Below are 22417 nucleotides of genomic sequence, written 5' to 3'. Positions count from 1 at the left end.
GTTTGGTCTAGTCCATAACATGGATCAATGGCATTAATGTAGATGAACTGCTATTTTAGCCAGTAACCTGAGTGGGAAAGCATGTACAACTTTTCTGTCTGATGAAGCTTGTTAAAATAAGACTAGGGTCTAATAGAGACAAATTTTTAAACATTATTAAAATTATTTCGCAAAACATATTGCCAGCAAGACCGTCAATTATTTCCCATCCCTAGTTTCCCCAAGTCAGTAGTAGCCCTATTTCTTGAACCACTGCTTGTTAGTATGTGAAGTGGTTTGATGCAGTTGACAGTCAAATGGGTTGATCTGGGCCTAAAGTGAAATGTAAACCAGACTGGATTAGTACGGCAGATCTGCAAACTTCTCTAATGGAAACAAACTGAGAGTGTCCTTCTGAACTATGAGGAAAATCTAAGTCACCCCATCGTCTCCTGGTAGCAAAACTCTATGTAAACACTCTCTCCACAGCCTCCGTGACCACGTATGAACTATTTCTTCGGGTGCTTCTATCAGCCACTCTCAGTTGAAGGCCAGTCACAGTTTCAAACCTGTTTCAAGCAGGAAACTAACCAGGCACTTGCATATGATTAATATTACTCTGGGCTATGTTGGTAAATTGGGATAGCTAATAGCATGCATTCAATTGAGTAAATTATTCCCATTCTGAGGAAGGATCACTTGACCCAAAACGTTAACTCTGATTTCTCTCCATAGGTGCTGCCAAACCTGCTAAGCTTTTCCAGCAATTTCTATTTTTGTTGTTATATTTGAACTCTCAATCCCACTTCAACAAGTACATAGTGATTTAGAGCTCTCTACCAAAGTAAACTAACTGGTGTCCTAATGCAATATCATAAGTTGTGAAATCAAGCATGCAGCACTAATCCTGCAACTATACCCTGCAGGCTAATACCAATAGACAGTGAAATATCTCACTGTAGGCAGTTAACAAAAAAGGCAGGAGTTTTAAATGCTTTGACAGCTAAAATCTCATGTTAAATTCTTAACAGATCCAATGAACCTGACAATTGCAATATGTTTATGTGTATTTTAGGTATATTTATGTCTATTTTAGCTATTACCAAAAGGCAAAACATGTCCCAGGACCCTATCCAAAAGGGTATCTTGCCTATCCAAGGAACTCTGGTAAAGTTAGAACTTCTAGGAGAAAGTGAGGACTGCAGATGCTGGAGATCAGAGCTGAAAATGTGTTGCTGGAAAAGCGCAGCAGGTCAGGCAGCATCAAAGGAGCAGGAGAATCAACATTTCGGGCATGAGCCCATCTTCAGGAATGAGGAAAGTGTGCCAAGCAGGCTAAGATAAAAGGTAGAGAGGAGCGACTTGGGGGAGGGGCATTGGAAATGCGATAGGTGGAAGGAGGTTAAGGTGAGGGTGATAAGGTGAGGGTGATAGGCCGGAGTGGGGGTGGGGGCGGAGAGGTCAGGAAGAAGATTGCAGGTTAGGAAGGTGGTGCTGAGTTCGAGGGTTGGGACTGAGACAAGGTGGGGGGAGGGGAAATGAGGAAACTGGAGAAATCTGAGTTCATCCCTTGTGGTTGGAGGGTTCCTAGGCGGAAGATGAGGCGCTCTCCCTCCAGCCGTCGTGTTGCTGTGGTCTGGCGATGGAGGAGTCCAAGGACCTGCATGTCCTTGGTGGAGTGGGAGGGGGAGTTGAAGTGTTGAGCCACGGGGTGGTTGGTGCGGGTATCCCAGAGGTGTTCTCTAAAACGTTCCGCAAGTAGGCGGCCTGTCTCCCCAATATAGAGGAGGCCACATCGGGTGCAGTGGATGCAGTAAATGATGTGTGTGGAGGTGCAGGTGAATTTGTGGCGGAATGGAAGGATCCCTTGGGGCCTTGGAGGGAAGTAAGGGGGGGGAGGTGTGGGCGCAAGTTTTGCATTTCTTGCAGTTGCAGGAGAAGGTGCCGAGAGTGGAGGTTGGGTTGGAGGGGGTTGTGGACCTGACGAGGGGGTCACGGAGGGAGTGGTCTTTTCGGAACGCTGATAGGGGAGGAAAGGGAAATATATCTCTCGTGGTGGGGTCCGTTTGGAGGTGGCGGAAATGACGATGGATGATACGATGTATCTGGAGGTTGGTGGGGTGGTAGGTGAGGACCAGTGGGGTTCTGTCCTGGTGGCGATTGGAGGGGCGGGACTCAAGGGCAGAGAAGCGGGAAGTGGAGGATATGTGATGGACAGCATCGTCAACCATGTCTGGGGGGAAATTGCGGTCTTTGAAGGAGGCGGCCATCTGGGTTGTTCCGTATTGGAACTGGTCCTCCTGGGAGCAGATGCAGCGGAGACGAAGGAATTGGGAATATGGGATGGCGTTTTTACAGGGGGCAGGGTGAGAGGAGGTGTAGTCTAGGTAGCTGTGGAAGTTAGAACTTCTCCAATCAGATCTAAAATGTAACGTCATGCATTAGACAGCCAACTGACGAAAACTTGGGAGTTATACTTTAATGAGTAATTGCCCAGTGAATATGCTCCCATTGCACCCTGCTGTGAAAATGACAGATGCTAAAATCACAGGAGACACTTCTGGATTTGTTCCATTTTTGCTGTGACTGAAAAGTTTCTCCATCTGCACAAAGATTCATCAAGCACAATTTGTCAACTACATTAAGCATCTTTAAGCAGCAATATCTAAGGCTGTAAGTTTGCTGTTTTCGAAGCACAGTAAGAAGAGGTTTTGTGCATTTGTTGTAGAAAGCATGTGTGCAGAAAGATATTGGCCTTGATTTTGCAGTCAGCAACAAATGAAGGCTTTGTCACACAGATTTTGGTTTCTAGCCTTTTTCACTGGAAATCAGCTATTTGAATGGTAAAACAGCTATGTACCCTCCATAGGAAATATGGAACTTGTGTACAGGAGAAATAACTGTGAATCGCCTTAGCCAATCAGACTAAGCAATCCTTGGATGTAGGTTTGCTCGCTGAGCTGGAAGGTTCATTTCAGACCTTTCGTCACCATAGTAGGTAACATCTTCAGTGAGCCTCTGAATGAAGCACTGGTGGTGCATCTGGCTTTCTATTTAGATGTTTGAGTTTCCTTGGGTTGGTGATGTCATTTCCTGTGGTGACATCATTTCCTATGGTGATGTTATTTCTGGTTATTTTTGTCAGGGGGTGGTAAATGGGATTTGTTGATAGAGTTCCGGTTGGAATGCCTATTCAGACCCCTTGGCATCATGGTAGCCCACAAACCCACCAACACACTAAAACAGCAGCTAATGAACTTGAAAGATCCCATACAGACAGCAATCAAAACTAATGTCATCCACAAAATACCTTGCAAGAAATGTAACAAACACTACATTGGACAAACAGGCAGAAAACTAGCCACGAGGATACATGAACATCAATTAGCCACAAAACGACATGACCCATTCTCACTAGTATCCTTACATATGGATGAGGAAGGACACCACTTCGACTGGGACAACACATCCATTCTAGGACAAGCCAAACAGCGACACGCACGAGAATTCTTAGAAGCATGGCATTCCAACCTGAACTATCAACAAACACATTGACTTGGATCCCATCTACCCTGAGAAAAAGAATAGGAAATGATGTCACCATAGGAAATGACATCACCAACCTAAAGAAATGCAAACATATAAATAGAAAGCGGCCTATACCACCAGTGCTTCATTGCTCACTGAAGATGTTACCTAGTATGGTGATGAAACATCTGAAAAATGAACCTTCCAGCTCAGCGAGCAATCCTACATCCAGAACCTCAACCTGAGCTACAAATCTTCTCAAAACGTGCTAAGCAATCCTTACTGAGGCAAAATTGGAAGTGTAAATTAAAATATTGAAAATCAATGTCAAATCATGCACAGAATATAATAAAAGGGAAATTAAGATGGGATATGAGAGAGGATAGAGTATACAATATATATTTATTATATATAGCAGACAGAAAAAAGTAAAACAAAATTAAATCTCCACCGAACCCAAAACATTATCTTTGATTTCTCTTCACAGGTGCTGCCAGACCTGCTGAGCTTTTCCAGCAGGATGCCATATTGCAGCTTCGTAAGACTTAGCGTTCAGTTCTGGTCACTACCAGAAGGATGCGGAGGCTTTGGACGGGGTGCAAGAGTGTTTTACCAGGATTAGAGGGTATGAGCTCTAAGCAGAGGCTACAAAAACTCAGTTTCTTTTCTCTTGAGGGGAGAGGCTGAAGGGAAACCTGACAGGAGTCTATAAAATTGAGAGGCATAGATAGGGTTGACGGTCAAAATAATTTTCCAAGAGTTGAAATATCTAATACTAGGGGGAGGGAGGGGTATGATTTAAGGTGAAGGGGGAAGTTCAAAGGAGATATGAGGAGCAAGTTTTTTTTACACAGAGATTAGAAGGAGTCTGGAACGCACTGCCGGGGGTAGTGGTTGTTGCAGATACAATAAGGGTGTTTAAGGGACTTTTAGATAAGCACATGAATATGCAAGGAATGGAGGAATACAGACCTAGGGCAGGCAAAAGGGATTAGTTTCATTTGGCATCATGTTCGGCACAACATTGTGGACTGACGGGCCAGTTCCTGTGCTGTACTGTTCTATGTTCTGAATATGTATAATTCACAACTATTTTAAGTCTACAAATCTCCAGATTGCAGGAATAAAACTTCTGTTGAACTTTGCAACTGAGCTCCTTATTCTACTTCAGTAATAAGAGCTCAAAGTTGGTAATCCCAATGCAAACATTTGCTAATTCTCTTAGCAACACGAAAGTGCAGCAAACAAGACTTTTTCAAACGTCACTATATAACTTAAGTCTGTCATGGTGGTGTGCCTTCATTGTTTATTCTTAAAATCAACAATGTGCTCTTGGCTATTGATTCAGGGACTGTATACATGATTGTTGAACTGGAAAAGAAGGTGAATAAGACAGACAAGATCTGTATTCACTTTACAAACTTTGACAAGCACAGAAAGATAAAATGAACAAAGGGAAATTGCTACGAGATTTCATGATGATGACAGAAATAGAAAAGATACACAGAAAAGAATGCTTTGAAAGTGCAACAGATACAATTTCTACAGAGTTCCTGAGAGGAGCAATAATTCTGTTGTTGTTGCTCCAAGTTGCTACATGGGATAACAATCAGGAAATCCAAAGGCTTTTTGTGAGGTAGTTATTTCAATACTAGCCATGTTACTGTATTCCAAAAGAGTTTTCTTGACTGGAGACCCTCACATTCAAATCCACACCCACCTCTACCATGAACAGACTGTGGTTGCAATATATATGATCTACAGCATACACAGTTGCACTATCAAATAGTACTGACCACAGCTTCTTTCCACGGGCCTCAATCAACAAGCCAAACCAGGACATCAACATGATGGGAACAGCACCACGTCCAGTCTCTCCAAGTCAGATATCGTCCTAGCTTGCACATACACCAACAGTTCATCATCACTGCAATCTCCTGAATTTTCCTATTTAACACATTCGTGGAAATACCAACAAAACAAGGGCGACAGCACTTCAACGTGAAAGTTCATCACCACTTTTGCAGGCTACAACGGGTGTCAACAAATGTAGCACTGTCAACATTGTCCTCTCCCAGGATAATATATACAAAAAATTAATTGGTGGGTTTCCCTCATTAAACACATTTATTGCTCTTACAGGAATGTAAAATTGAACCATTCAGACATATTACAAAGCAATTGGCATGGTTTGCAGTGTAAAGAAAAGCACTGTTCAACAATGAGCTGAGATTAGCCATACACCCCCAACCCTTTATATGACTATCCTTCCCTAATATTTGGGAAGACAACTTGTCTTTTGTTTAAAGACACCTTTGCCAAATATCCAAGTTAAATAAACATACATTTAAGAATGCATGGTTAAAACAACACAGATTTGTTGAAGTAAACATTGTTTCAAAAACGAATGAATGGCTAAAATGGTAAGGTTTAATTCCCAGTTTGTGCTTTGTTGGTTTCTTGCAGCAGGCCAGTGTGAACAACTGGCTTCAGGATACGGATATTCCACAGCTCCTGCTGACATGGGCCTTATGGAGTATAGCATTATGGAATCATAGAATGGTTACAGCACAGAATTTTAATATCTTCAAGCATTTATCCAATTCCCTTTTGAAAATGACAACTGAACATACCTCCACAATCCTCTAGGCAGTGCATTCCAGTTCTGAACCAACAGTTGTGTAAAAACGGTTTGCTCATGTTGTCTTTGGTTCTTTTGTCAATTAATTTAAATCTATGCTCTTTGGTTTTCTGCCCCAGTGCCAAAGAAAACAGTTGCAGTCTATGCTATCCAGACATCATGATTTTGAATCTGTCTATTAAATGTCTCAACTTTCTCTTCTTCAAGAACAGTCATAGCTTCTCCAACCTATCAACAAAATTAACGTTGCTCATCCCTAAAACCACTCTTCTAAACTTTATCTGCACTTTTTATACATTCTTGAGCTAAGTTTTCTCTCTATGTCAAATTAAGTGATAATATTCCCTGATCTGTCTTACATTTTAAGAGTATTAGAATATCGTTCATTCTTTATCCAAACATTCAGGCGTAGCCAAATTGAATCAAAATGTTTAAGAAGGGGGTGCAATGATGGTTATGCTGACCTTTCTTGTGAAGGGAGCACATCATCAACATTTGTTGCCAACTCAACAATAGCAGGTTTAACCAACACAGGATATCATTCCTTAAGGAATAAAGGTTCAAGAAAACTTAAGAAGTTGGGAGGCAGAATTAAAATGTAATGTTTTGTGGATAATTGTAAAGTATTACATTTTAGAAGGAAAGATAGTAACTATATATGGAAATAGGAGGAGTAGGCTATTTGGTTCACCAAATCTTAAATGGCTTGCCCTTATTATGAGATAGTGTACTCTGCTTCTAAACTCACCAATCAAGGAAAATATTCTATCCACATTTATTCTGTCAAGCATTGTAAAAATTTTGTAAATTTTCAATAAGATAAACTGCAGTTGGGGAGGAAGAGTTTCCATATGTGCTGTGGTTATAAAATTTGAGAGGAACAGCAAAGAACCAGAGACCTCACTTTATATTTTACTCTGAAGCAGTAAGCTAATGACCTAGATTGCATGACCACTAATGGTTGCAAAAACTGATCCAGTTGTAACTTTCAAAAGGGAATTTGGGTTTCTCTTTTTGCCCATGGCCAAAATATTCTCTGTTTTCTTGCCCACTTAAATAAATGCTCCGACTAAATAATTCCCACAATAGGCTTTTGAGTTTTTAAAAAGATGACCCCATTTGCCGTGGATTTTAAACATGACAGGTCATTCATGTGTCTCATATTATCTCTCAAAGATTAGATAGTGGATAAAAAACACTGCACATTATTACCTTCTCATTCGTTTTTGTGTTAAGTCTGTAGTCATCTTAGATGGTGTTACTATTTTAAAGGTGAAATGAAAATTTTGTAAAACCAAGGAAACTCAGCAAACTGAGGTTTGTTCAAATTTCAGGAGGTTAGTTGTCATTAAACCCGAAGGTGGCTCAGGTTAAGACAGTCATCTCTTGTATTTACTGGCTCCTCCTTTCATGATGTAGCTGTTTATTATTTTGGCTGCTTGGAACACTGACTGGTTTATTGGCTTTTGATGGAATTCTCCATCTGCAAGTAGCATCTTGGCGATTTTAAAAAGTCAACAACAAAATGGCTTGTCAGGTGATATTCAAATGTTCAAACCCCCTTTTTCAAACCAGAGGGGTGCTGTGTTAGTATTAGCATTTGAGTCAACCATTGTAGTTTAGCTAAAAGATTATCATAATACAGTGGAAGTTTATAGTATCAATCTGCTTTACAGACACCTTACATCTCAAGATTTTCCTTTATCCATGGTGAAAGAGAGAGACAGGCTTAAGGGAATGCTGTAGTTATCTTGGTGTTCTATAATTCATGTCTTTTTACATGAATGTTCACATTTACTTTGGTGTTTATTTGAGACTGAGAATTAACTGGAGTTCAAAATGGTTAGGATCATATAATTTGAACAGCCATTTTAAAAAGCTGTTTCTGCCCACTAATTCCAAATATTGACTAACTGACTCGCCTTACAAGGAAAATTTGGATAGTCTAGGCTTGCGTCAGTTGGCATTTAGGGGAGGAAGAGGCAACTTGACTGAAACACTGAAGATCCTGATGTTGTGGCCATTTCGGAGACATGGATAGAGCAGGGACAGGAATGGTTGTTGCAGTTCCCAGGATTTAGATGTTTCAGTAAGAACAGAGAAGATGGTAAAAGAGCAGGAGGTGAGGGATTGTTGGTCAAGGAAAGTATTACGGTGGCACAAAGGACGTTTGAGGACTCATCTACTGAGGTAGGATGGGTTGAGGTTAGAAACAGGAAAGGAGAGATCACTCTATTGGCAATTTTCTATAGGAAGGCAGGGTGTAGATTGCAGAGCTAGAAATGTGTTGCTGGAAAAGCGCAGCAGGTCAGGCAGCATCCAGGGAACAGGAGAATCGACGTTTCGGGCATAAGCCCTTCTTCAGGAATCCTGAAGAAGGGCTTATGCCCGAAACGTCGATTCTCCTGTTCCCTGGATGCTGCCTGACCTGCTGCGCTTTTCCAGCAACACATTTCCAGCTCTGATCTCCAGCATCTGCAGACCTCACTTTCTCCTCATAGATTGCAGAGCATTTGGCTTTGATTTTTATGTTGTCATTGTATTCAGGAATAGTGCCAGAAGACTGGAGGATAGCAAATGTTGTCCCCTTGTTCAAGAAGGGGAATAAAGACAACCCTGGTAATTATAAACCAGTGAGCTTTTCTTTTGTTGTGGGTTAAGTGTTGGAAAGGGTTATAACAGATAGGATTTATAATCATCTAGAAAGGAATAATTTTATTAGGGATAATCAACATGGTTTTGTGAAGGGTAGGTCATGCCTCACCAATTTTATTGAGTTCTTTGAGAAGGTGATCAACAGGTGGATAAGGGCAAAGCAGTTGATGTGGTGTATATGGATTTCAGTAAAGTGCTTGATAAGGTTCCCCATGGTAGGCTATTGCAGAAAATACGGAAGCATGGGATTGAGGGTGATTTGGCTGTTTGGATCAGAAATTGGCTACCTGAAAGAAGACAGAGGGTGATGATTGATGGGAAATGTTCGTCCTGGAGTTCAGATACTAGTGGCATAACACAAGGATCTGTTTTGGGGACACTGCTGTTTGTCATTTTTATAAATGACCTGGATGAGGGTGTAGAAGGATGGGTTAGTAAATTTGCAGATGATACTAAGGTCGATAGAGTTGTGGACAGTACTGAAGGATGTTGCAGATTACAGAGGCGAAAATGTGTTGCTGGAAAAGCGCAGCAGGTCAGGCAGCATCCAAGGAGCGGGAGAATCGACGTTTCGGGCATGAGCCCTTCTTCTCCTGCTCCTTGGATGCTGCCTGACCTGCTGCGCTTTTCCAGCAACACATTTTCGGCTCTGATCTCCAGCATCTGCAGTCCTCACTTTCTCCTAGCAGATTACAGAGGGACATAGATAAGCTGCAGAGCAGGTCTGAGAGGTGGCAAATGGAGTTTAATGTGGAAAAATATGACGTGATTCACTTTGGAAAGAGCAACAGGAATACAGAGTTACTGGGCTAATGGTAAGATGCATGGTAATGTAGATGAACAGAGAGATTTCAGTGTCCATGTACATAGATCCCTGAAAGTGCCACCCAGGTTGATAGGGTTGTTAAGAAGGTGTACGGTGTGCTAGATTTTATTGGTAGAGGGATTGAATTTCAGAGCCATGAGGTCATGTTGCAGCTGTACAAAATTCTGGTGCGGTCGCACTTGGAGTATTGTGTACAGTTCTGGTCGCCGCATTATAGGAAGGATGCGGAAACATTGGAAAGGCTGCAGAGGAGATTTACTAGGATATTGCATGGTATGGAGGGAAGGTCTTATTAAGAATGGCTGAGGGACTTGAGGCTATTTTCGTTAGAGAGAAGAAGGTTGAGAGGTGACTTAATAGAGACATACAAGATGATTGGATAGGGTGATTAGTGAGAACCTTTTTCCTCGGATGGTGCTGGCTAGCATGAGGGGACACAGCTTTAAGTTGAGGAATGAGAGATTATAGGTCGGATGTCAAAGGTAATTTCTTTACTCAGAGTGCAGTAGGGGCATGGAACACCCTGTCTGCAAACAGCAGTCGACTTGTCAACCTTAAGGCATTTAAATGGTTATTGGATAAACATATGGATGAAAATGGAATAGTGTAGGTTAGATGAGCTTCAGATTGGTCCGTGCAACATTGAGGGCCGAAGGGTCTGTACTGCGCTGTTATGTTCTATGTTAAGATCACCTCTCATTGTTCAACATTCTACAAAATAGAATCCTTAGTGTGCAAAGAGGCCATTGGGCCCTTTAAGTATGCAGTGACCTTCTGAACGGCATCCCATCCAGATCCAGCCCCAACCCTATCTCCTTGACCCATGTTTACCATGGCTAATCCACCTCGCCTGCTCATCTCTGAACACTACGGGACAATTTAGCATTGCCAATCTACCTAACCTGCACAGCTTTGGTTTGTAGAAGGAAACCAAAGCACTCAGTAAAATCCCATGCAGACATGGGGAGAATTTGCAAATTCCAACGGGCAGTCACCAGAGGATGGAATCGAACTTGAATCTCTGGCGCTGTAAGGCAGCAGTGCTAACCAGCGAGCCTGTGTGTTGCCCTGATAGCTCAGTGGTTAGCACTGCTGCATACAGACCCAGTTTCTTCAATCACTATGATATAATCAATAAAAAGGCCATAGTATTCAAATATATAATCCTTTGAACCAAGCAGTAGGTAAATTAGCCAGAAAATAGGCTAAATTTGCGGCATTTAAGTTTGTTATACAAGACAGATAGAATACAAGATTACACCACTTACAAAATAAAGTGAATGCCACTTAAAGACCCAGAGAATGCTTTTTACTTGGAAGATTGCAAACCTTTGGAATTCTCAAGGAGCTGTGCAAGGTCAGTATTTGACCATGTTTAATGTAAACGTGGATAGATTTCTGATGAAAAGTGATGAAAAGGGTTATGGGGATGTGTTGGGCTAAAGGTATTAGATTAACCACAATAGTATTGAGTGGTGGAGCAGCCGCAATGGGCTGAATGGTCTACTCCTGTTCCTAAGAGGTGAAACCATGGTTGACTTTTCTACTTTTTTTACATACAGAAAAGGTCAATTGTGGAAGCTCTACTGCCACCCTAGCTGAGATCAGCCAACTCCCAAATACATGGAAATTATTTTGATTTGATTTATTTTTGCATTGTATCTCAGTATATGTGACAAGTATTGTTTTGCGTGCTAACCAGACAAATCATACTAGAGTAATAGAACAGAATACAGAGGAACCTTGATTATCCGAACAAGATGGACGGGCACTATGTCGTTCGGATAATTGATTATTCGATTAATTGACTGATTCAATGCCTCTCCTGTGGGGCTCTGAGTTTTCTGCTAAGGCGGTTCCCCATTCAGGAGACAAGGCAGCAGCACAACGCACCGCCCCCCCTGTAACCCTGTTTAACACCGTTCCCATCTGCTCTCCAAACCACACATACACCCACCCCAAAACCCTCCACCAGGGCAGCCAGACTGGACGCCAACAGTAAGATTACTGCTGCCTTTGTTTGGGGTGGGGGTGTGAGTCTCCTAATAGTGCGTGCGTGCGTGTACACACACACACACACCCTTTTACTGCAATCTTTTGACAGCTTCCACCTTTGCCCTGTACAGGACAACGTTGGAGAGATTATCTGGGGAAGGGGGGTTTAGGGTTCACCCCTGTGAAGAACTCCAGGGAAAGTGTGGAGGGAGAGAGAGAGGGCAGGAGATCAGTCATTTGGAGACAGTGCCTGGGCTCCCATCGATGTACAGGACAGTTCTCAGCAACATTTCAGTAAGCTGAGGTCACTTTTAATCACTGTAAACAAAAGACGCGATCAGTGTTGGAAACACATCTTTGATGTGATGTTACTATCAGGACCTTGAGATCTTCTTCGGATAATCTGAAATTTGGATAATTGATATTCGGATAATCGAGGTTCCTCTGTACAGTGTTACAACTACAGAGAAGGCACAGAGAAAGATCAACTGTAAAATATGAGGGGTCCGTTCATAAGTCTGATAACAGTGGGAAAGAAGGCTAAGGCTAAGGAATTATATTTGGGAGTTGGCTGATCTCAGCTAGGGTGACAGTAGAGCTTCCACAATTGACCTTTTCTGTATGTAAAAAAGTAGAAAAGTCAACCATGGTTTCACCTCTTAGGAACAGGAGTAGACCATTCAGCCCATTGCGGCTGCTCCACCACTCAATACTATTGTGGTTAATCTAATACCTTTAGCCCAACACATCCCCATAACCCTTTTCATCACTTTTCATCAGAAATCTATCCACGTTTACATTAAACATGGTCAAATACTGACCTTGCACAGCTCCTTGAGTTTTCAAACTTCTGCAGCTTCTACCTGATGGGAGAGGATGAAAGAAAGTATAAATGGGTGGAAGGGGTCTTTGATTATATTGGCTGCTTTCCTGAGGCAGTGGGAAATGTAGATGGAGTCAATGGAATGAAGGTTGGTTTTCATAATGGATCAAGCTGTGTTTACAATTTTCTGTAATTTCTTGCAATCTTGAACGCAGCAGTTGCCATACCAAGCTGTGATGCATCCAAATAGGATGCTTTCTGTGGTGTATCTATAAAAATTGGTAAGAGTCATTGTGTACATGCAGAATTTCCTTAGCCTTCTGAGGCAGTAGAGGTGTTGGTGTGCTTTCTGACTGTAAGATCAGCATAGTGATAATCCATTGAATAATCTTTGTTGGTGTCCTCATTGGTTGTTTTCAATGCCAATGTTTGGAAATATCTCTTTGGTTACTGACTTTGATTTTGATAAACAAACGAAAGAGCCATTCAAATTTTAAAACCTATCAAAGATTTTTCTTGTTGCCATTTTATCATATGCCTTGTCACTTCAGCAGTTTTCGCAATGTACATCAATCCAATGGTTGGAATTCCAATGGTTACAGACAAGGAATCATCATACTTCTGTTTATGTATAATACTAATATTTCAACTCTTTCAATCAGAGAAAGAAAAATAAACCTTTGACCGCTTGAAGGCTTTTTAAAAAAATATACCCAGGTTGGGGGAAAAGGCTTAATTTTGGTGGATGAATACCAGAGGAAAGACAAACAGAGTGGACAGTGATAAAGTCAGGTTGCCAGAGAAATTAATATGAGTATTGAATAATAGCCCGAAACTCCCCTTGCTCTTAGTTTTGTAGAGATACCCACAAAAATATATACTCCACAGTTCCACCATAGCCTGCAGCATAAAAGAAATGGAAAACCACAGCTGCAGGATTTCAAAGATTAGAATAACCAAATATTTAAGTTAAAGTGCACTACGTAGTTATAAAAATAAATCAAAAAGGCAGGCAATTAGGGTAAAATGTTTCAGTGACCTAGGTCTATCAGTACAGTTTGTAACCAACAGCACAGCTGCACTAACAAAATTCCTCTTGATTAGCTAAACAAGCAAAGCATGAGGTCTCTTGATGGCTTTCTCTAACTTTGCCTTCAATTCAGCTGCAAAGATAGTTCAACAGTCTGTATACACAATGCTACATATAAAGTACTTAGTGAATGAAATAGGTTTGTTTACCTTTTGCATTAAAACTTGGCAATTGCTCAGCTTTAAATTAAGTCATTTTTATGTCATTTCTTTACATCCTCACTCCGCTTTTTGAGTGGATAACTTAGAAATCTATTCATACAATAAAGAGCATTTTTTGACAAAAAGTAGTCTTCACTTAAAAACTGAATTTTTCTGAATTAATCTTGAACAAACTTTTGAGGTTTCACATGACTTTTCTTTAGATTTAGTTTTGAAGCTAAATAAACTCAATTACATTATTGCCACCCACAAATAGTGACTTTTCCCTTGGATAACATAAAACTCAAAACTTTCAGTATGAATCCTTTCAACGTTGCCAAAGATTTTACTGACTAATTGAACTTATCCAACTCAAGGAGTTGCTTTGCCTCACTGATTTCATCAACTCCACATAAAGACTGCAAGAGCTTAAAGTTCTAAATTAACACCTAAATCAACTGGACCTACCAGAACAACAGGCTGCTAAGGTATTTTAAACATCGATAAGACGAAAACAAAATGCTCCAGCAGAGAGGCAAAGTCCCTACATAACTATAGCATATTGTTTAGCTACAGTAATCTATATAGTTCTACTTACGTTTTAAAACCATATAATTTCAGCACAAGTATTAAGTATGCAGAGTTTGAAGTCACTGTATTTCTGGATCATTGGAACAATTTACTGCTGTGCGTTATTATAAATCTTACCCTTCTTTTCCTCTACCTTTTCAAAGATAAAAGGCAGATAAAATGCAATAAAGTTAATTTTGGAACTCAAAACTAAGAGAATTAGATTTAGCCTATTTGTGCCTGTGTCAGCTCTCTAAAGAGTGTTTTTCTTGACTTTTTCCTATATCCATGAAGTTTTCCCTTTCTAAAATAGCAGCATATCTAATGTGTAACAACCAAAGACAGTTCTCCTGTAGCATTTTCCTTTGTGGAGATAGGTCTGTGTCACTCTGAAATGGTCCATTTACTTACCAACTAATGAAACTCAACAGCACAATGGTGAGCATAAAAAGATTTAGCTACATAAAAGAGGATGAACTATAGAGTATATGGCATTATCAGCAATTTTTGTGCAAAGTTTCCTTTGTATTGTAAATTTTTTTTTTACTGTTTATGAGGGTTGAATACCAAAAGTTTTAGGTTGACAACCAATGGTGGTTATATTGATGAGCAATAGGAGGTTTTGAATTAAGAAGATTGACTGTACTGGGAAAAACAAATTCCACGATTCCCTGTTACTGTACCCAACATTGCAGTTACTCTTGCTGCCTATCACTCATTGCAATATAATAAAAGGTTTGCTGGTGACATGGGTTTTCCTTATGCAATTAAGGGATGACTGGACAGATCTGAGAAAGTGAAAATATGATAAAGTAATGATTAAAATATACTATTTTATTATTAAAGCCCAACATCAGACAAAATTAAATAGTAGCATTTCCTTAAATTAAACTCCGTGGCGATCAAAAGTACCTAGGAATTTGTTTGAGATTAATCAAACCGAAGGCTGATTGATTTTGATTAAAAGAAACAAGGTCAGTAATTTTACAGATAAAGCAAAACATCGGAGTTATAGTTTAAAAAAAAGGGCATTCAAGGAAAAGGAAATCCAAGGTACAAGGGAGAGCTAACTAAAGAGTGTTCAAAGTCAAAGGTTGGCTGATGGAAGTTGCTTCATTTAGTCACTAACAAACTATCTGAAGCAAAGCAAACACCAGGTCAAAGCAAGCCTCACATTAAAGCAATCTCTCCAACTTTTGTACTGATGTGTTATGCTTTTAGATGCACACCAGTTTTCTAACACCTGGTTACAATAATAAACATATAAAATAATTCCACTTATCGTGTGTCTTTAATTTGGATAATCACCCAAAAGACATCACAAGTGGTGTAAGAAAAAATATGGATACTATAACTAAAAACAGAAATATTAGGAAGGGTCACCAAAATAAAATGAATAGTACAACTGAATGGATTCAAGATTGGAATTGCCTAGCCTGTGGTCTAGGTGTCTAGTGACAGGACCACAAATGATGGGACAAGGGAGAAGTATCCAAGAGGACAAGCTAAGTTTTGGGAAACGGGAGCGAAGCTGAAGCAGTGTATACTATATAAAAAGATCATGGAGTGGCTTCAAAAATGGATGAGACTTTTAAATTCTCAGCTCGAGGGTACTTGCATTTGGTGTAGGTGACCAAGTGATGGGGCTGGAGGAGGGGCACAAAATTGGATTGGGATGTGTTGGGGAGCCTGACATTTAACATTTACCCAGCAGTTAAAACTGCCCCATCATCTCTCAACTGCAGTCTAACATTACCTTGACTTTCATTAGAGAGAGTATCATTTCAATTCAGTGACAAACTACATTTAAAGTACTCAATAAAGATAGTGGTCAGTTAGTGAACTTTCATTTGAATAATTTTGAAAAGAAACAATACTCCTAACACTGTCTTGTCACAACGAAATCGACTGAGTTAAGAATGTTTGCACCACACAATTTGTTTTTGAGGTCAACATCATCTACAATAAGGTGCAGTCATCAGCATCATTGGAGGTTGATCACTGAGTTTTCCTATCTACAAACCAAAAACAGGAGTGGTCATTTAGCCAATTATGTCTATTCTGCAACTTTTGTCAACCATGACAAGTGTTCATCTTTTTTTAATCACAACATGAACATAATATTCTATGTTAGCTATAATACATACGTTGAATGGGCTTAAAGATCCCTCAAGATCTTTTGTTAAAATACCTTAATTTGTCGAAAACATGTACAAGTCAGAACTGTTATGATTAGTGATATATTGAAAACACTGCAATGATTTGCAATTTGATTCTATAAAATCTTACCTATTGTTTTTGACTTATCCAACTGATGACAAAGGATATTGAGAATATCAAGAAACGTTGCTCTGGTAAGGAAACATGAGTTCTGCCTAGAAAACAATAAATCAAGAACAATCAACAATGTAAACTAATTACAGGATAAACATCTATTTGATTTCAACAAAAGCAAACTATCATGCAACTAGTGAGAAAATAACAAATTGAGTTCATGATATCCACAAGAGGGAAAGGGAAGTGGACCAAAATCAACACTGGAACGTTGAATTGTATTTCAGACAGTTGGTTGAGTTGAAATGATTAAACGGTAGCAAAATCAGAACAAAAGATTTAGAAAAAGATTTACTTGACTAAGAATTTTTGTTGTTATAATCGGGGGTATTTTCTTTGCATACTGCGTTGTTTTTTTTTATATATAGTCATATCAGTGCTTAGCCAGATCAATTCTGAAAATATGCTTACCTTTATATTTTTATCAAGAAATGGAATACATTTAAACTATAAGTGGGCTTTAAAAATGCTAAGTTTTATTTTTGATAGACCAGAGCAGATGTATTCAGGAAAAACCAGAATCATTGACAAGCAACAACATATTTTTGTTCAAGGATCAGCAAAGTATTTACAGTTGAGACTGTCCACCCTGTATTTAAAATAAAAGTCTGTCACAACTTAGTTAGGTTGTAGCTCTTATCTCACTAACTAACAAAAACAAAGTGACAGATGTCAAATATTTTTCATCAATAGGTTCTAATTATTGGCAGCTATGACTTGGACTGATACATAATGTACAAGACCTAAAAAAAACGATAATGCTTACCAATGAAAACTGGGTGGTTGAGTGGGCAAGAACAAAACCTTTCACTTTTAGGAGTTAACTAAAATGCAATCCAAATTGATGGGAATAAAAATTTATCTCTCATGGATGGTTAAAATACTCCCAAGTGAAATAAGTGTAGGCAGTTTCAATCTATCCCAGAGTATCAATCTCTCACTGATTGAAAACTGATAATTCAGCCATGTCATTCAGAGACCACAATGGTGGCTTGGATGGGACATGAAAAATGGTGTACTGATAAAGTGGGAGCGTTGGATTTCAAACCTGTTGGTAATGTTAGTGGACCTTTAGTTTGTAACCAACGCCTATAATGGTGGCTTGCACAACAGGTAGTCAAAAGCTTGAAGTGTTCTATTGTCAAGTATCAATCTCTCTTCAATTCATAAATGTCTTTCAGTGAAATTCATATTGGTTCATTCTACCACTTTAAGAGTATATTGGGGGAGCTATGGTGCACTGACTAATTGAAATGTATAAAATTACAACAGGGTTAGACAGACCCATGAAGAGAGGGTGACTTCCCTGGTTGGGAAATCAAGAACAACACAATTCAGGATACAGGGTAGGTCATTTAGGACCAAAATGAGAAAAGATTTCTTCGCTCAAAGGATAATGAACCTGTGGAATTTCCTATCACCAAAGATTATGGAGATCAAGTCACTGAATATATTCAAGAGAGGAAGACACAAACTTTTAGATATGAAAGACACCTAGGGATATGAAGAGAAAGTGAGAATATGGCATTGAGATAGAGAATCAGCCATGACCATACTGAATGGCAAAGCAGGCTTCTAAAGGTGAATGGCCTACTCCTGCTCCTATTTGCGACGTTTCTATACCATAAACTCTGATTAATTTCACAAAAATCACAGTACTTTCCTCAAGAGTTATTCTATTCCATGGTGTAACCAGGGCTTCTGCCAAAGTAATTAATAAAATGAGAGAATCTGGAGCAAATTCACTCAAATTATCTTATGGAAGACTGTTCAAAACTCATGACATTTTCTTGCATTTCATACAAATCGTGCAAACTCTTCAAGGTACATTCATTTGTGTCTTTTCCTTATAAAGGCCACTAATCTTAAGAAGGTGATTAGTGTGCAATTTTTTCTTTAAGTCCAGAAAAGATATTTTATTGTTATGTGATCATGAACCAAACAATCAAAGGAAAGCTCCCCCACTATGTGGGCTCCTTTTGAGAATCCAGTTCCATCACCTGTTGCATATGATACTCTCCAGTTATGTGCCAATGTTGGCTTTAGAAGTAAAGTGGAGCTGCGACCCCAAGTGGGTTTATCAGCTGAACCTTTGGCATTGTGAGCTTGGAAGTAGGAATGGCCTCTGTGGAGCTCTAACCAAGTTATAATAGCTGTAAAATTTTCATCCTATCTAACAGTTCTCACTGTGGAATTACAATAACTTTCAAGCTTCAAAATGAGATCACAGAGGGAAAAGGTTTGGGAAACACTGAAGCAAAAGTATTGCTGAATGAAAGGTGGTGGTGCACATGAAAACTTTTGGCTGTGTATTCTCTCTTCTATCATACATTGTATAGTACAATTAGAACATTTCCGATATTTTTGTAAATGTCCGCATGGATTTAGTACTGTTAAAATATCTCTAACTACTATCCTTTATGGATAGATATGTGCTGCTATTTATAGTAATGTTTGTGCCTTAACTTAAGTTAACTGTTCTTTGGGGGGGTGGAATATTAGGTGAAAGGATAACATACCACAGTTGCAATCACACAGAACATTAGTGGCTTTGGCCAATTTGCAAAATAAGCCTTTTATGTGCATAAGCACTATGTGAAAGAAAGCAACAATGGATTGTAAAAGTCAATTAGAAGTGACAATACTGAATAGATCTGCTGAATTGAACTTGCATGCTAGAAAAATAATTTAGGAAAGAAAAATCAGTGGAATCTACTGTGCAATATGAGTGTGAAAACAACTTCACAGGATTATATTGCAAGTTCCATATAGATTCACTATATGAGTGCTATTTTTCAGTTACATCACTTAAAGCTTCAAAGACCAATAATTTTTTTAAAAATCATTTCCATATACATAACATACCAAGCATTTTCTTGTGTATCAGCACACTGCAATAAAGTAGTTGAGTGTACCTTTTTATCAAGATTCTCATGAGAGAGACTGGTCTATGAACTCAACTGAAATTTACATTTCTTTTGTGAAGTGAGAGTTGGAGGGTTTCTCACTGTAAGGACCAGAGACTTCTCTTGCTATATCTTACCAAACCTGTGTCAGTAATTGTCCATCACACCTTTATGGAGTCTCTCACATTTGATTTCCACTCAACCTTATCAAGTCTATTCCTAGGCTAAACATGCCACTCATTGGCTGTTTCAGAATTCACTGGCAACCCTTGTGGTTGTACTATTTTAAACAGCCTGTTGCAGACGTGAACGGGCACGGTCAGTCTGGAGCTACCCTGCACAGATGCTGACATTTGCCCCAGACATGGCAGACGTGAAACTGGGGATCTTCATTTTGTGGACAGGGCACTGGAGGCCCTGTTGGATAGAGTAGTGCCAACACAGGACTTCATCCACCCCCACAACCAGCAGTGGAGGCCACAACACCATACCATGTCAGCCGGTCCAAGGGTGCCTGGACTGGTATCAGAGGCTGGCCTTCACTTCCTGTGCCAGGAACACTACAGCAAAGACCTGCTGACAAATATATTAACTTTTCTGGATCTGTTTCTATGTCAAACAGCAAGGTAAGCCAGCAGAAGTATGAGCATGTAATATCTAACTGAGGGGACAAAGTGCAAAAAGGCAACACAAAACAAGATGTGGAGGAGGAGCAGGTGTTGGACTGGGTGAACAAAGTGAAAAATCACACAACACCAGTTTATAGTCCAACAGGTTTACGTGGAAGCACTAGCTTTCGGAGTGCTGCTCCTTCATCAGGTAGCTAGTGAGGCAAGATCATAGGACACAGAATTTATAGCAAAAGATCAAAGTGTTATAAAATTGATGTGATGTTTTGAAAAAACCTAGATTGCTGTTAAGTCTTTAATCACTTAGAATGGGTTGTAGGTTTTGATTCATTAATATGTAAGTCCCAGAACTTCTTTCACGTCACATTACTGAGATAACTTCAGGTCTTATTTTTAAAAATGGTGACATCTTAGCTCAGACAATGCATTAGAAGTGTAAGGTTAGAGTCTGTCTGTATTCCAAACTTGAGTCAGACCGGTTCTATTTCCAAAGTACGACTTTATTAAATGTCACTCTACTACCAACCTTCCTCCGACTCAAAAAAGATCCATTGACATTACACTCCATTTTCTGCAGTACTACACCCACGTTGCTAATGTCCCTTTTATATCATATGCTAGAACCTTTTTCACAAGTCTCTTATTTCGCACTGTATCAAATGCCTGCTGGAAATCCATTTATATCACATCACCAACATTACCCTCAGGGGGAGGACAATTTTAATATGTTAAGTCTGGATCTGACCAAAGTGGACTGGAAGCAGCTACTTGCAGGAAAACATTCATCAGAATATTTGGACTCATTCAAAAAGGAAACAATGAGAATGTTAGGCTAACATGTTGCATGTAAAAGTGAAGAGAGACACTACCAAATCCAGAGAACCCTGGATTTGGAGAAATGTACTGGATTGGATATGGAAAAAGGGAACCTTGTGGTAGATACTGAGAGTTCAAAATACCAGAAGTACTCAAAGGGTATAGAAAAAAAGCATGGTGTACTTAAACAAAAATTAGGAAAAAGACAAGGAAACATACAAAATACTGACAGTTAAAATAGAGCAAAATTCGAAGGCATTTTAGCAATATATTTGGGGCAAGAGGGTAACCAGGGTAAGAGTAGGGCCCTTTAGGGACAGAAGTGTGTGGAGTTGGAGTCCATACATAAGGTTTTGATAAGTACTTTGCATCTATTTTCGTCTTAGAGATAGTTGATGTAGGAATTAAATTAGGTGGGGGGACTGTGATATTCGTGAACAAATTACAGGTTAGGGAGGAGGGGTTACCCATTTGAAAGAGTTTAAAATGAATAAGTTGCCAGGCTCAGATGGGATATATCCCAAACTGTAGTAGGAGGCAAGGAAGGAGATCGCAGGGGCCTTGACATTAATTTTGAAAATCTCTCTGGCCACAGGAAAGGTGCCAGAACACTGGAGGACAGCTAATGAAGTAATATAATTTAAGAAGAGTGTTAAGGATAAACAGGATAACTATAGATCAGTGAGTCTAAAATCAGTGGTAGGGAAACTAACAGGAAAAAAAGTGAGGGACAAAATTAATGCGTATTTGGGAAGGGAAGGATAGTAAGCATGGGGATTCATGAAGGGGAGATCATGTCTTACAGGTTTGACTGAGTTTTTTGAGTGGTTACCAAGTGTGTCAATGAGGATGGTGCAGTTAGATTTCAGTCAGGCTTTTTACAAGGTGTTGCATGGGAGACTGGTCAAAAAGGTAAGAGTTCATGGGTTCTAGGACAATTTGGAAAATTGGATCTATAATTGGCTCAGTTCAGGAGACAAAGGGTGATGGTTGAAGGCTATTTTTGTGTCTAGAAGTCTGTGGCCAGTGGAGTACTGCATGATGTGGTGCAGGTTCCCTTTGCGTCTGGAGTGTACATGAATGATTTAATCACAAATCTAGGAGGTTTAGTCAGTAAGTTCACAGATGAAACTAAAATTGACCATGTGGTAAATAGTGAGGATGAAAGCCTTGAAGTATAGGATGATATAGACAGGATGGTCAGATGAGCAGAATAATGGCAAATGAAAATTAATCCACATAAGTGTAAGGTGATGCATTCCGGGAGGACTAAAAATCATGACAATATATGATAAATGGTAGGACTCTAGTAAGTAAAGACATACATTGCTGTGCATGTCCACAGGTCATGACAGGACAGGTGGATAAGATAGTTACAAAGGTATATGGGATACTTGCCTTTATTAGTCAAGGCACTGAAGATAAGAGCAAGGATGTTATGATAGAGCTGTAAAAGATATTAGATCAAATCTGGACTATTATATG

The 22417-nt window shown here is 39.6% G+C and overlaps 1 protein-coding gene and 1 long non-coding RNA gene across 3 annotated transcripts in view; one reads left to right on the top strand and one right to left on the bottom strand.

Annotated features, from left to right (window-relative positions):
- thada (THADA armadillo repeat containing) overlaps positions 1-22417 on the bottom strand; it is a 380305-nt gene that overhangs the window by 106944 nt on the left and 250944 nt on the right. For both annotated transcript variants that reach the window (XM_043695686.2, XM_087991280.1), the window contains one exon: positions 16537-16622. In XM_043695686.2, coding sequence (XP_043551621.2) covers positions 16537-16622 — 86 coding nt within the window. The remainder of the gene's footprint in view (positions 1-16536; positions 16623-22417) is intronic.
- LOC122552760 (uncharacterized) overlaps positions 1-22417 on the top strand; it is a 91891-nt gene that overhangs the window by 43791 nt on the left and 25683 nt on the right. The gene's annotated exons all lie outside the window — the stretch shown is intronic.

Source organism: Chiloscyllium plagiosum, unplaced genomic scaffold (assembly GCF_037043375.1).
Source record: "Chiloscyllium plagiosum isolate Xiang-an unplaced genomic scaffold, Cpla_swu_hap1 HiC_scaffold_10, whole genome shotgun sequence".
Lineage (NCBI taxonomy): Eukaryota > Metazoa > Chordata > Chondrichthyes > Orectolobiformes > Hemiscylliidae > Chiloscyllium > Chiloscyllium plagiosum.
Note: the sequence above shows the minus strand (reverse complement) of the source record. Positions and strands in the feature narration are given on the sequence as shown.